Source organism: Pteropus alecto, unplaced genomic scaffold (assembly GCF_000325575.1).
Source record: "Pteropus alecto unplaced genomic scaffold, ASM32557v1 scaffold213, whole genome shotgun sequence".
NCBI lineage: Eukaryota > Metazoa > Chordata > Mammalia > Chiroptera > Pteropodidae > Pteropus > Pteropus alecto.
In genome coordinates, this window is record NW_006434829.1 from 3,791,492 (window position 1) to 3,807,194 (window position 15,703).

Below are 15,703 nucleotides of genomic sequence, written 5' to 3' on the forward strand. Positions count from 1 at the left end.
CTTCCTGCCTCTTTAAATTCGCCTGCGTGTTCTAGAATCGTATGTGAGCGGAATCGCATGGCACATACGCGTTTGTGTCTCAGCGTGACGCTTCTGAGATTCGCCCCCCGTTGCCGCGGGTGCATCGACAGTTCGATCTTTTATGTTGCTGAGTAATAGCCGTGGGATGGACGCAGCACAGCTGAGTCATCCGTCACCTGCGGATGGACGTTTGGGCTATTCCCAGTCTCGGGCTACTACAGAGAAGGCTGCTGTGGCGCGCATGCCGGAGTCTTTGTGGGGGCCTCTCGTGTCTTTCTTCGTGGGTAAGCACCTTGGACCCACTGCGACCGGGCTTCCACGAACGCCGCTCCGTCGAGCCTTTTCTTTCCAAGGTCACAAAAGGCCTCCACGATGCGAAACGATGTGGCTGCTCCTCCCGCCTTCTCTTAGTGGACTCATCCGATGCGGGGGACAGTCCCACCCCCTTGAAAGGTTGCTCTCACTTGCTTCCAAAGCATCCATCGTCCAACCCTGGCCCGTCTGTCCTCCCGCCCAGCCTCCCCTCCTTCTCTTTTCCTTTTTGGGGTCTTCTCCTCGCGGCATTTGATGATGGGGTGCCCCAGGCTCAGCCCTGTTCCTCTCCTCTATGTGCCCCACTCCCAGGTGTCCCCAGAATCATGTCTACCTGGAACCTCGGAACGTGACCTCATCTGGAGAGGTCCCCGCAAACGTAATTAGTTAAGACGAGGTCATGCCTGAGTCCGACGGCTGCCCCAGGCGAAAACCTGCTCCTGACTCAGGGCCACGTGGGACGGTCACCTCCCCGAGCCACCGCCTCCTGCCTCTGGGCCCCACAGTGCTCTGTGCGCCTCGTTTCTATCTCATGTCACAGCAGTGTGGTGACTTGTTCGTGCATCAGCAGAATGGTCAATTTACGTGTCGACTCGCCTGGGCCACGGGTGCCCAGATGTGTGGGTAAGCACTGCTCTGGCGTGCCCGTGAGGGGCGTCTGGGTGAGACCTGCGTCTGAATCAGCGGCCTGAGCGAAGCGGTCGGCCCTCCCCTCCGAGGGCGGCTGGCAGAACAGCGAGGCTGCGTGGGAGAGAATTCCCGCCTGCGAGCGGGAACGTCAGTCTCCTCCCAGCTCCGAGCTCAGGCTTAGATGAGGACCCCGCCGCCAGCTATCCAGGGTCTCCGGCGTGCTGACCACAGATCTCGGGCCTTCTCAGCCTCCGTAACTGTGTGAGTCGATTCCTTATAATAAATCTCTTTGGTTCCTATTGGTTGCTTCTCCGGAGAACCCAGACTAATAGAGTTGGTCTCTTCTGGGGGCTCAGAAAGGGCAGGAGCGGTTAGGGTAGATGCAGCTCATCCCTGCTCTCCAGCCAGCGTAGCAGGGGGCTGTAAAGAACTAAGTGAATCGATGGAGGAGTGAATGAATGAATGAATGAATGAATGAATTTGCATGGGGAACATTAGGAGGAGCAAATATGTCATTTGGACGCCTCTCTTATTGTGTTAAAATACATGTAACAGAACATCTACCCTTTGAACCATTTTTAAGTGCGTCGTTCAGTGGCATCAAGTACATTCTCCATTTCGTGCCGCCATCACCACTATGGAGTTCCAGAACTTTCTCGTCACCCCAAATGGAAACCCTGTCCCCATTAGCGGTCACTCCCCATCACCTCTTCCCAAGAGCCAAACGGGCAGTTTCTGTGACATCTGCCCCAGGCTCATCTCTGTCACTGTGGCACCAAGCCCCGCCGGGCCTCCACGGTGCTGGCACCGCTTCAGGGAGACTGAGCCCGTGGGGACACGTACCTTCAGGTCTTGGTAGAGCTCGTAAATCTGCTTCAGGCCGCTCATTTCCTTCTGCGCTTTGATCAGCTCTGGGTACATTGTAATTGGAAGATCAAAAAGTTTCTCCGCGTTGGCCAGCTCCTGACGGTTCCTTTCATGTTTTATCAGCTCTCTTTCAAAAGTGGCTAAAAGTTCTATTCCTAGTAAATGAGTAAATAAACAGACAAATATGTAACAGTCTAAGGCATACACCCGAAGGAGAAATCATGAACGCTGTGCCTTCGCCCACAGAAGCCATCTAAGAAGACGAATCTAGAATCTCCAGTCTTTATCTCACCACGATTCTAAGACCACAAGGCCAGCTGCACGTGCGAGACCCCCGGCCCATTACAAAAGTCTGTCTCCTATCAGGCCCTCTGAGTGGCCTCAGCCAGGGACACGCGTCAGAATCCCCACGGGAGCTTTTAAACACCTTGGCGTCTCCACTATGATGGAATCAGTCTGTGTGACCTGCGCCTCGGGCATCAGGTACACTTCTGAGGTTCCCCAGGTGGGCCCAGGGTCCAGGGGAGGTTAAGAAGCTTAACTCCGTCCCGCCTTCCCATAAAATTCTTAAGACATACTCAATACCTAAGACCGTCGTGAATATTCTTACCGCTATCGAGATCTTCACCAACAGAACCGGGGCCTTCAAGATAAAAACACTTTGCGAAATCCTCTATCTGCTGCCTGTAGTTTAATATTTCGTTTCGAGTAATCTGAGAAAAAGCAGAGCTGCATTAATTTGATCCGATGGCTCTTTTTTCAACATCTTTACTCGGAAAGTAAAAACTGTAACGGTACCTCTGTGAAAGTTCTCTTTATGCCCCCAAGAGTGCGTTCCACGTTCACTGAATCATTAAACAGATTTGACCACATGCTTTCAATATTATCAACCAGCTCTTTCTCCGCATCAGAAGGCTGAAAAAAAAAGAACAAACGACAAATGTTCAGCAAAGCTACTCCCCGGGGACTTGTGCTCACGGTAACAGAAGGCTAAGTGATTTCGAACAAGCAAAAAAGCCAGTTGAATTATAAAAATTACGCTTACATATAAAAATTACATTTTTACAATTAAAATGAAATCAGGAGAAAGTCACTTTTAAAAATAAATAGTCCACATAGACAGGCACAGAGAGATAGATAACCTAGACAGATAAGCCCTTCATAAACTAAAATCCAGCTTCAAATCAACTTAATCTCTGACTAAGACAAGGTTATCCCAGCTTGCTAATTCATCCAGCTGTGCCGTCTGTCAGAATCAAAAACAAATCTCCTCTGAAGATATGACATTAGCCAGAGCCTCCAATTCTCTCTCCAGTTTGTCACATAGTACAACATATAGAACACGATCAGAGATGACAGGCACGTAAGGGTACCGAACGACTTGAACGAAACCAAGAGATACACAGACAGTATAAGCAGACCTTAACAGAGTTTTAAAACACGGAATTTAAAATCATTTTACTTGATAGAGGTAAAGGAAACAAAGGACAAAATTGAGAACTTTGATTTTATTTTAATCATACAAATAAAATTTTTCGTAACGTGCATTTTTCTGATGAGAGGCTCTCTAGCTGTGAGGTTGCTTTACATTTAAATCATAGACAAATCTATGGCAGTATATCTGAGGAGAATTGCTGAAAAGGGTCTTAGTGTCCAACGCAACCGTAAAATGCTGAAGGAAGTTGTTCACTTACGTAGATGTTATACATCGCCATGGTTCGGTACCTCTCCTGGACATCCCTGTACCTTAGTTCCATGACTAAAGATTTACTTCTAATTTCTGCAATTGTCGCAAGGACAAACTTGAGATCCTCAAGGGTACTGGGGCTCTTCTTCAGGTTTTTGGCCAGGCTCTATAAAAGAAAGTTTGAAGGACACTAAATAAACCAAATGAAAACCCGACTTTCCCAAAAAAGCAGTTTTAATGAAACACGGTGACCCACTACCTCCATCTCTTCGTAAAGATTATAGAGCTCCTCCTTTGCGGACTCATTGAGAAGTTTTCCAAGCGAAATCACCCAGGACTTGGCGTTTTCCTGCACCGTGTTTGCCAGCGGCCCTAGCTGAAGCCTGACACAGTGCTCATCCTTAATCAGAGGGTGACGAGTAACTTCATAGGCAATCTTGGAATAGAACTGCAGCTTATCATCATACGCCACGCAAGGGGGTCTCTTGGCAGCGAATTTCTCCATCACGATGGCTTTGTCCAGCTTCCAAAGAGGTCGATACCGCTTCCATTTCTGTAGGTACTTCATGAGATTGATCAGAATCCTGTGGACATTCTGAGGGATCATAACAGCTTGTTCAATTATCTGAGGGTTCAGAGAAATATCGTTGTAAAAGCTTATTATGACAAGTTCTTCCTCCTCTCCCTTCTGAGGAGGGCATTCTATGCAGCTGCCGTTCATCCACCGGACAAAATGCTGGCGAAACAAGAATCGGGGGGAAAAACAGTCGTTTAGCGTTGAGTTTGCATCCTATGTATATATTGGCGTTCAGTAATAAGTCTTGCTAGCAATGGAAATCGCTCTCTTATCAATAAATTGTGTTCGATTGCAAAAATGAGTGAGGACCGCAAAACGCTCCGAGGAACTCAGTCTGCAAAACCGTGAGCCCAGGAAATAGTTATGATGTTAAGCCGCTGAGATTTGGAGTGGCTTGTGATGCAGGAAAAAAAAAAAAAACTAACTTGGTAAATAACAACAGCCAGCCACTTCAGTCGTAAAATATAAATCCTGAAGCTCAAAGATCCTTAACTTAAGCTGTATTAAGTTACCTAGTCATAAATATTTATTTTTTGTTAATGGGGTATATTTCCATCGTTTTCCAAGAGGATAGGTAAAAATTCTTTTTATTCGGAAAAAAAAGCACCTATGAAAGTCAAATGATACAGGCCTCGCCCAAAGCCTCAGATCCATCTACTTGTAAAGGAAAAATTAAACCGGCGTGAAGTATTGTGATTAACACACATGTGGTTCACAGAGAGTTTTTCCTATTTATTTACCCCCCTTGGAAATTGTTCTGTCTCCCTGTTCAAAGAACCAACGATATAATACCTTTAAGTTACAAGAATTTAAATGACAGTCATAATAAATAACTGTATTAGCATAGATTATAAAGTATATGCAATTTATTTATTAATTTCCAAGTACGGCAACTTGGAATTCCCTATGTGTAATATCTACACTTAGTTTTATGCTAAGAAAGAAAAGAAGAAAGGAAGAAAGAGAGAGAGAGAGAGAAGAGAGAGAAAGAGAGAGAAAAAAGAAAGAAAGAAAGAGAGGAAGCGAAAGGAGGGAGGGAAGAAGGAAGGAAGGGAGGGAGGAAGGAAGGAAGGAAGGGAGGAAAAAAAGCAAGCCTGAAACATGTTTGACTTTCTGAACAAAGTAAAGAAAAAGACATTTGTGTCTGAGGGGCTAGGACACCCCTTATTCACAAAGTTAGCCCTATTTTCCCATTGTTGGTACCACATAAACTTTGGGTTATTTGCCAACACTCACTCATTCAACAAACAATGACCGGGGGCCAACTATGTGCTAGACACTGTCAGAAGTTCTGAGGATTCCGAAACAAACAGACACACAAGGTCCATGCTCTCACTCAACTTGCCTTCTAGGGGCATGAGCAAGTCAACAGATACACGAACAAGTAAAGAAAACATCAGTGATAAGTTCTAGGAAGAAGACAGAATAGCGACGTGGTGGAGAAGCCGGCATGAGTGCGAGCAGTTCAGGGAGGAACCAGTGCGACCTGCTGGAGGTCACACAGCATGGGGCGGGAGCACAGTGATACACGTAGGAACGGAGACCAGGAAGGTAGGCAGGTGCCACACAGTGACCAGAGTCAGGAGTCTGGAGAACGTCCTAAGAGCAGTGTGATGTCACTGGAGGTTTTTATAAAAGAGATGACATGATTTGTATTTTTTTTAAAAAAAAACATTCTGACCTGTGGTAGAGAATGGACTGCAGAAACAGTGCAGCAATAGCCCAAGTGAGGGATGATGGAAACCTGGGAAGACGGTAACATGGAAAAGGACAGAGGAGGGCACAGCTGGGGACACGAACAAACCACTCTTACCGATGGGGACGGGGGGGCGGGGGGAAATATGGGGAGACAGGAGACGCAGAGAGGCCAAGGATGGCACCCAGGTTTCCTGGTTGAGTTGTGCCACTTCCTGGCGTAGGGAAAACTGGGGCAAGACCAGCTTGCAAGAATCCCCCCCGGGACATGCCAAGTCCGAGGTCCCAGGGGAGACGGCAAGTAGGCAACTGACTAGAAAGGCGCGGCGAGTCGTAGAGAGGTCTGGGCTGGAGACGGAGATGGGACGGTGTTGAAGCCCTGGGGTGGGTCCTGATCACACCGAGAGAAGAGGGAAGAGAAGGGGGGACACCAGGAGCAGGCCTTGGGACGCCTCAGAGTTCAGAGACCTGCAGAGGAAGAGCCAGCTAGAGACCAAGCCCGTCTGGGCAAGGGACAGAGCGGAACCTACGGACTCCGCCTCCTCGGCAACCAGCCATTGGCGGCCGATGGGCCCGAGCAGCGGGGGCGAGAGCCACCTGTGTTGAGGCGCAGGTGCGCCCGCCCTTACCTTGGTGATCTCCACGCAGTTCCGGATGCAGTGCACACACATCTTGTTGATCTCGTTCGCGCTGGGATGAAGGATGATCTCGGGCGCTGTCAAAATGGTTTCCGTTTGGAACAAAGGGACGTTCCCAAGGATTAAAGTATTAAAGGACTGCAGATTCCTAAGAGGGGTGAACGAAAAAGACTCAGTACTCACTAGAGTGAAACATATCCAACGACTGATGAAAATGACTAGAGTCGCGAAAAATCATATAAGAAGCATTCCAGGATTGCAATGGACAGTCTGGGGTGAGATTTATTATAAAGTCTTTTTTTGGTCTAATTTTTACAAATAGCTTGTTTCTACTTTGGGGAAGTTACTCTCTATTAGTAGGAAGATGCTTAAATAATAATGATGATATCCAAAAGCTGTTCCGACTCCGATCCGGGAGAAACAGTCGTCCCGCAGAAAGCTCCTCCCCTGTCAGCATGCTCCTTATCGTCAGGACTCGGCTAAAACGTGGCCTCTCCGTGGCCTTTCTTGACCATCCAATTCCAACAGTCCCATTATCCATGTGGAACGCTATCCTGCTTTATTTCTTTCACAGAAATTATCTTGGTTAAGTCTGTTTCCTGTGTCTTGCCTCTCTCCCCTATGAGGATGCAGACACTCCAGAAGAACAGGGGCCTTACCTGGCTCTAATAAACCTTTGAATGAATGAATGAATGAATGAATGAATGAATAGATGGATGGATGGGTGGATGGATGGATGGATGGATGATCGATAGATGATGGATGGATGGAAGGAAGGAAGGAAAAAAGGAAGGAACAAGGAAGGTAGAAAGGATATATCAATGGATGGATGGATGGATGTGTGGATGGATCGATGGATGGCGAATATGGATGGATGGATGGATAAATGGATGGATGGATGGATGAATCAAGGAATGTGAGCATATTAGGAAGGGAAACGCTGTGGGAGGTAGCCCTATATAAGGGGCTGCTTTAGGAGTCTAAGTTAGAAGCTACAATGAAAGATAAATGAAATGTGTACAAACAGATTTATTTAAAAGACCAACTTAGCTAAGTTTGTCTAACCGGGTCCAGGGAACAAGAAGACCAAAGGTCTTTGTTGTATTTATTAACGCGTTATTCCGAAGCGGAGTAGAGCAGCTCACAAGAATCCCTTCACTGCATAAAGGGACCCTAAAAACAAAATAGGATAAAATAAGAAAGGAAGAAGATGCTAATCGGAGGCGGTATGCTGAAGGGCTACTGGCCCGAGTTCACATCCCAGCTCTCCTTCCTAGATGTGTGGCCTTAGGCAACTCGCTTAACCTCCCCATAGTCTGCGTCCTCGTCTATAAAATGAGGACGAGAATCGTAAAGAACAGAACACGAGCCTGGTGCGGAGTGCGCTTTCGGACGCGTGGGCTTTACGAAGAGAGAAAGTCAAGAATGAGATGAAAAACTGCAAATCATAAATATCTGCACGCTTGCTGCATCCAGGCTGCAAATGTGGTCCAGGCGTCTGAGCAGTCAGGGAGAAAAGAGGAGTCAAACACTCATAGGGCCCACGCCGTTTAAAAACAAAAGGGAACACAAACGACAAAAAAAGAGAGAAGAAAAACGCTTCCTTAAGGCACCGAGGTCGGAAGGGAACCGAGAGGAATTTCTTCCGGGTGCTTCATAAAGAAGACATTATATGACGTGACAATGGCAGTGATGAATCCCGCAGGCCAGTGTCCGTACTGGCCCTGCGACCACAAAGCATCACGATGAGCTGGGGCGCTCAGCCCCCCACCTGGTATGGGGCTGGCCCTCACGATGCACTGGACACAGACGCGATGTGCCTGCTGGCCAGGGGTTTACTTCAGGCCCTCGGGAAGAGTGACTGGGTCATACGTCCCTCTCGTCGGCCTCTCTCACAATAGGCGAGAGAGTCATCTGGGGTTTCGATAAATACTGAGTGGCTGCTGCTGGTCGGACACAGACACATTGTCTTTCAGACAGCTGAAGTCGCGAGAGAAACATGACTTCCTTTTCTCAATGTCGAGAGGCCTGACAAGAGCATGAAGCCCTCCCTCCGAGCCGTGAGCACCCTTAGCCGGAAAGCAGATTGACTCTCCACCCGGTTTTCACTCTGGACCCTGCGACCGCTCTGTACAGATAAATCACTGTCATCTGTGCACGCGGTCTCTGAAACAGGCAGCAAGAGTCACTCACTTCAGGACGAGCTTTGTCAGCACTTCGTAAATCTTGCTCTCCCAGTACTCGTAGTAGGAGGCCAGCTTGGGGGCCTTGCCCGTGTTGGTGTGGACGACCAGGCCCTCGACCTTGGTCAGCAGAGGCCCGATGGCGAGGTACCACCTGACCATGTGGTCCAAGTCCTTGGCCCTTTCTCGGTCGATGTGTTCAAAGAACTCCTTCACGCCTGTAGAGGAAGACACTCCTCAAAACACAGTCCAAGACGTCGGCTGTATGGCTCGGGAAGGCCAAAGCAGCCTCTAACCTTGACTCAGAGCGGAAAACAAGTCAAGGCTGGAAGTCAAGGCACACTCTATGCGAAAAACGAGTGACGGCATGGGAACGGCCATCACGCACGCTGGGGGACTCCTTGTGGGCTGGTCCGAGACCACTTAAAATATCTGGTTTGGGCATCGAAATGTGAGCCCATAAGATGATCCTTTCCGGTAAATAAGTGAGGTTATCAGGGATGGTTTTATTCCATTCATGGAATAAATAGAGAGAGAGTGTGTGTGTGTGTGTGTGTGTGTGGTTCCATTCATGAAATAAATATAGAGTGTGTGTGTGTGTGTGCGTGCGTGCGCGCGCATACACGTGTGTGTGTGTACACGTGCAATCATGACCAAGAGATTTTTCCATTCCTCCCATAATTAAAGAAACAAGAAGTCAGACGCACCTGGCAGTTCCTCCTCACTTTTAGGGGCTGGATATTTAAAGAGATTTATGGACTCTATCAGCGTCAGCCGGGAAGCAATGTCATCTGCGTTCTTATGAATCTGGTGGACGAGGGACTCGTGTGTGTGTGTACACATGCAATCATGACCAAGAGATTTTTCCATTCCTCCCATAATTAAAGAAACAAGAGGTCAGACCCACCTGGCAGTTCCTCCTCACTTTTAGGGGCTGGATATTTAAAGAGATTTATGGACTCTATCAGCGTCAGCCGGGAAGCAATGTCATCTGCGTTCTTATGAATCTGGTGGACGAGGGACTCGAATTTCCCGATGGCCTGTTTGCAGCGAGTTATGTAGTCAGCAATACCTGAGAACAGGAGGAAGAAAAACAGACGGACATGTGGCCTCGACCCCTTCTTTCCACATCCCTCCCAGCACCATCTGTGACGCTAGCACTGGTTTCCCTTTGCAGAAGGGACCCTGCTCATCCCTTCCCCTTGGGTCTTCGAGGAGGCGGAGATCCACTCGCCACCCTTGGGTCCTGGGACAGGCGCCCTGGGCTCAGAATTAACCAAATGAGACATTTCTTCTGCTCAAATTTGAACAAAATCCTATCTAAACCACAGCAGGGAGAAAGAGAGGGCCCGAGCCTCTTGTCTTTTCGTCGTTACGACCACTGGACCTTCCGCTCTACCCCGCCCTGCTCACGAGCCCCTGCGGCCCGCTGCTTAGAGAAGCAAGCGTGAGCATCGACGCAGGTCAAGCACGTGTGATGGGCCGGCCGACGGTTTCTTATGACATCGGCTCCTTCCAACAACCCTGTGGGTTGGGCGCTAAGTTTATGCCCATTTTACAGCTGAGGACACCGAGCCTCCAGGAGGCCAGGTCGTGTGGACGGAGCTGACTTTTAACCCAGGGAGTCGGTGCTGGAGCCCACAGTCCACACATACGTGTTCTCTAGACAGAAGAACAGGAGAGAAAGAACGAAAGTGACCAAAAAAAAATAAATAAATAAGAGAGGGAAGCGTTGGGTCGAGAGCAGGGGACGAGGAAGCCTTGTCCCGGTAGCGAGAGGACGTCCCCTCCCAGGAGGAGGGCGTGACGCACTTTTCCTCATTCCTCCTGCCAGATAAAAACCCCACACGCACATGTTATCTAGAAAACAGCCAGGAGGCTGAAAGGTCGGGAGAAGGTGAGCCGGCTGGGACCTGGGACCTCGGGACCCGCGTAACCACGGCCGTTCTTCTTCCTTCTCTCTCTGGGCCTGGAGCTGAAGAACCTAGTGACTTGTAAATGGGTACAGGCACACGTCCCAAAAAACATATATGTATGCCCCAAATGAGCCTCCTCTCGCCAGGGGGACGGACCAAGAAAGAGACAGCCTCGCAAGACAGCGGATTTCAGACAATCGCTGCTCTACTCCAGCCAAAAGTGTGACCCCACCCTAACCCATGCCAGTAAGGGCCGGCCGGGGGGCCTGGAATGCCACCCGCAGAACGCAGGAAGGAGGCGCCCCAGTGCCCTCGTGGCGGAGTCAGAAGCAGACGTGGAGGTGGGTGAGGCTTTCGTCACCACAGCCCAGGAACGAGCACTTGGATGAATCTCTAGAGAATGATGCTGAGTGACAACGGCCAAGCCCAAAATGTTCCATAACATGTAACACTCTTGAAATGACAAAATTCGGAAGTGGAGGTGGCCAGGGGTTGAGGAGAAGGTGGGGGTGGGGAGGGAAACAGAGGCGACTTCGAAAGGGTGGCATGAGGAGCCGTTGCGGGGTGGCAGTATTCTGTGTCTTGACTGTATCTGTGTCAACACCCGGCTGTGACTTGTAAGAAATTAGCGTGGGAGGACTAAGGTTAAGGCATTAATTCTTACAACAGCATGAGACTCTATAATTATTTCAAAAGTAAAATTTTAACTTTGGGGGGAAACAAAATACATGAAGGTCACTTTATCTTCAGAGGAGAAAGCTTTGGGTCAACAGAGTGTCCGAATGGCATCCTGTCTTAGCTTCACTCCCAACTGCAGCCCGGGGAGGGGGTGGTTAATTCTAGGTCCCACAAGTCATTCTTTATCAGTGCTTGAAACATATTCATTAACCGCATCTACAAACATACAGATGTCACAATTCAACTACGGCAGGCAACAAACAGACGGCCGAGACGTATTACCTAGTGAGTTCCAGTTTAACCGCTTGTGTCCGGACCTAAACACGCGTACCAGTTCCTGAGAATGCTCGTCGAGGAGGACAGCCTCTGCCTCATTCAGCGTGCCTGTGAGCGTGTGGTAGTGATCCAGCATGCTCTGTATCCCCTCGGTGTACCTGTGTGTCCCAGGAGAGCGAAGAGTGTCAGACAGGGCTCGGGAAAAGCCAGCCAGCCTTACAGACAGGCTACGGAAACACCGCGGAGCGGTCCGAAACCAGGACTGAGAGAGTCACAGAAATGCAACATGGTGCCACTCTGCCCGCTAATTTTCTTCTTTGGACAACATTGGCTACTTCCCAGTAAAAATGTTATTTATGTTAACATAGAATAGGTCCGTTGTTGTTATTTTTAGGTGCATGAATAAATACATGTTTTAAACATTTCTGAGTTGTAATTTCTAACGTGGTCAATACCGGTAGCTACAAAATCCACAGCCAGGGCGGGGAGTGGTTCTCGATCATTTTTAAGAGTGTATAGAGGTCTCGAGACCAAAAGATCGACTGCCGGTTTAAGGCTTTTGTACCTAAGAAATTTGTCCTCCTGGAGAGCCACGTTCCTTGCTAATTCGGGGATATGAAACCCCAGCTGTTCAAAGTACTTCGTTTCGTTAATAATCTCCCTGAGAGCTGGCGAAAAATTGATCGCGAAGACCGTGCCCCGGTCGGAGCCCGTGGCATCATCTGCGGAAACCTGTGGAGGGGAAGCCGGTCAGCCGGCGGGGGCGGGGCGGGGCGCACTCAGAGCCGCAGCGCCCCCCGGAAACGAGAATTTGATAAAACCAGCGGTGGGCCTTTGACGCGGACAGGACAGACTAGGGAGCCGGCCGGAGTCCGCTTGGTGAGCAGAGTTTTCAAAGAGCTCCTTTCCACTGCCCTTTGAAAACTGGGCAACTGCGTGTAAAAGCGTGCGACCTTGGCTCCCCTCGAAAAGTTAGAAACGCTGATAATGGCTGGCGAGGGCAGGATAGGGGTGGGGGGCGGCTGTGCCCCCCAGCGGATCGGGGCAGGCCAGTTCCCGTTAGGCCCGTCCTGGCCCTCGCCACTCGCCAGGCCCGGGTCTTTCGTCCCTCCCAGCTGAGATTTATTTCCTGGGGCCTTGCTACGAGCCAGATCCCGTGAGAGTGGTAAAGATGTAGCACGTGGTTCAAAATGGTCAGCGACCAGCTGTTTCCTGCATGGTTCAAGCAAGACTCTTGCACGTGTACGGCATCTGATCCGACTCGTTTTTACCATTGGGGGGACTGAGGCTGGGAGGTCAGCCGCTTGCCCGAGGCACTGGCGGGGCCGCCCGAGGCCAGCATCGCCCTGTTCTGTCTCCGCCTCTTCCCTTCCTGCCTTCCTCGTCGCCCAGCCAATCTCTGCCCTGTGTCGCCTTTGATTTTGCAAACGAATGTCAAACAAATCGAAGCTCAAGGGAGTGATAGATGCCGTCACCTCACCTCGCCGCGTCGTAACCGGGGACAAGGACCTGGAGAAGTCGCACCTTGGCCAGGAGACTCTTCTTCATGAGAGCCGGCAGCACCTGCTCGGTTGTGTCTCTCCACTGCTCGTACTTCATGTCCTCGTAGCCCTTCATCATCCTGCCCACTTCCAAGTACTTCTGTTTCACCTATCGAAAAATTCGAGACATTGTCTTTCGTCTTTGGAAACAAAATTTCTCTCTCTCTCCTCTCTCTCTCTCTCTCTCTCTCATTAAAAAAAAAAAAAATTTCTGTTAACACATTTTGCAAAAGGAAGCAGACAGGCAGACGGGTTTTCACAAAGCCTGGAGGATTTGTTCGCGATGGTAGAGCTTGAAATCTGGGCTGGCCAGCCCGGATCGGCAGACCTCAGCCCGTGGGCTCAGAACGGCTTCCACACTTTTAAATGACTAGAATGAAATCCAAGAGAATAATGCTTCATAACACGGGAAAGCTCTACGAAACTCAAATTTTAGTGTCTGTAATGAAGCTGCGCTGGAACACGGTCACGTCTGCTCGTTTTTACATCACCTAAGGATGCTCTCTTGCTGTGACTGGCAGGGCTGAGTATTTGCAACAGAGACCGTACGACCTGCAGATGCCTAAAATATTTACTCTCTGGACCTTTAAGAAAAAGTTTGTCAGCCCCAGTGATACAACTGACAAAAACCCATGGCTGGGCAGGGGGAGCATGGTCAGAAAGACGGTGGCCAGCCCATAGAGATTCTGAAGGTCAAGTTCAGGGTGAAGCCACCTGCCTGATGCTCAGAAGGTGTCGTAGGTCTGGAGACGCCATAAAGAACGGCTACCAAAGGCCGCCTTAAATCTCAGCCCTGAATCAGGGACCACAGGAGAGAACTAAGATGCAGGCGCGGATCCGAAAGTGAGCCGCCCCCCACGCCGGCCACGCCGCGTCACCTGCGGAACACGACAGGGGACAGTTGCAGCAACGGACCGTACCTCTGCTCCTCGCTCGCTGTCCAGGATCTCCTCGACCTCTTGAAACCTGAGGATGGTGTGCTTGATCCGGAAGAAGAGCGAGCGCTCCCAGTGGACCGCGCCCGCCACCGGGGGCTGGCTCTTGCACAGCGGTGGGTTGTCGAGGTTCTGAACAAAGATTTTGTGGACGATGTCGATCTGAAAAAGCGCCAGGTGTGTCCCGTGAGCAGGGACCGTCCCCGCGTGAGCCGGCAAAGGTATAACCTGAGATCGGTGCCTTTAAACACGTGAACGTCGGCATGCCAAAAAGTATCTAAGGTACCGAGTAGTGATCTTTTACTATTTTCTTATGATACGCCACTTTTTCTCATAGTCTCCAGTCATTTTTTCCTACGGTTTATGCAATGCTCCAAATCGTCTTATAGTTAGACTGTGTACGTTCACTGGACTGACTCATCAGAAATGATGAAATCTGTTCTAGACACGACCAGCGGCCAGGCCTGAAGTGTATGTGCGTGCGTGTGCGTGTGTGCCCCTGAGGTCTTATAATCATTTATCATATAATATTCTCTAGATTGTGGTAAAATACACATAACACAAAATTCGCCGCCTTACCCGTTTCCTCGTGCAATGAGCTCGGTGGCACTCAGCACGCCACATCGTGCCACCACCACCACCGTCTCCAGAACGTCCTCAGCCTTCCAGACGGAAACTCAGTCCCCGTTAAACACTAACTCCCCATTGATTTCCCCTCCTTCCAGCCCCTGCTTCGTCTCTGTGAATCTGACTCCCTGGGGATCTCATCTAGTGGAACCAAACAGTATTTGTCCTTTTGTGACCGGCTTTTTTCCCGTAACATGATGTCCTCTAGCTTCACCCAAGTTGTAGCCTGTGTAAGAATTTCCTTCATTTTTAAGGCTACAGAACATGCCATTTTATGAACGGACGAGATTTTTTTAATCCATTCATCCGTCGATGGGCATTTGGGTTGTTTCTACCTTTTGGCCACAGTGAATGATGCTGTGTGAACATGGGTGTGCAGACATCACTTCGAGACTTCAAGACTCTGCTTGCCCTTCTTTTGGACACATGCCCAGAGCAAACTGCTGGACCGTGTGGGCTGGGCCTGCGTCGTAAAAGAAGCATTTCCACACTCGCATCTGGGCAATGAGGAGGAAGGACGATGGCCCGCCAATCGTGGTCCTGATCCCCAGAGCCTGTGAATACGCTCCGTCACTTGACCAAGGGAATGAAGGTCGCCAATCAGCTGACCTTAAAATAGGGAGACTGTCCTGCGTTATCCGGGCGGGTCCATGCGACCACAAGGGTCCTTAAAACAGGAAGAGGGAGGCAGAAGAGAGGGTCGGGGTGGTCGGTGTGGGACTGGCCACGGCTGGCTTTGAAGATGGAAGGGGCCACGAATCCCCATAAACTAGAAGAAACAGGGAAATGACTTCTCCCAAGAGACTCCAGAAAGGAACACAGCCCGGCCGACACCTGGGTTCCAACCCAGTGAGACTCGGGCCGACTTCAGACCTTCGGAACTGAATATAAGACAACAGTGTGTTTCTTAGGTCACTAAATTTGTAGTAATTTGTTGCAGCAGCCACGGAAGATGGATGCATTAGGAGACCACTTCATCCCTTTATCTCATACTCCCTTATGTCGATCGATCTAACGACGTCACACATTCTCACTTACCTTCTGAGTCAGATGATACGCATTTTTTTTTTGTCTGCTTCTCCCACGAGAGACTGACAGTTCTGAAGCCTGAATCTGCGTT

The 15,703-nt window shown here is 49.6% G+C and overlaps 1 protein-coding gene across 1 annotated transcript in view; it reads right to left on the minus strand.

The window, feature by feature from the left end:
* Positions 1–15,703, minus strand: part of DNAH10 (dynein axonemal heavy chain 10) — a gene marked incomplete at its 5' end in the record, with an annotated part of 109,009 nt that overhangs the window by 69,442 nt on the left and 23,864 nt on the right. The window contains 12 exons of the mRNA XM_025045499.1: positions 1,807–1,985; positions 2,441–2,543; positions 2,629–2,745; positions 3,525–3,683; positions 3,777–4,253; positions 6,419–6,575; positions 8,621–8,828; positions 9,518–9,682; positions 11,487–11,638; positions 12,046–12,212; positions 13,005–13,130; positions 13,942–14,118. Of these exons, the coding sequence (XP_024901267.1) occupies positions 1,807–1,985; positions 2,441–2,543; positions 2,629–2,745; positions 3,525–3,683; positions 3,777–4,253; positions 6,419–6,575; positions 8,621–8,828; positions 9,518–9,682; positions 11,487–11,638; positions 12,046–12,212; positions 13,005–13,130; positions 13,942–14,118 (2,187 nt within the window). The remainder of the gene's footprint in view (positions 1–1,806; positions 1,986–2,440; positions 2,544–2,628; positions 2,746–3,524; positions 3,684–3,776; positions 4,254–6,418; positions 6,576–8,620; positions 8,829–9,517; positions 9,683–11,486; positions 11,639–12,045; positions 12,213–13,004; positions 13,131–13,941; positions 14,119–15,703) is intronic.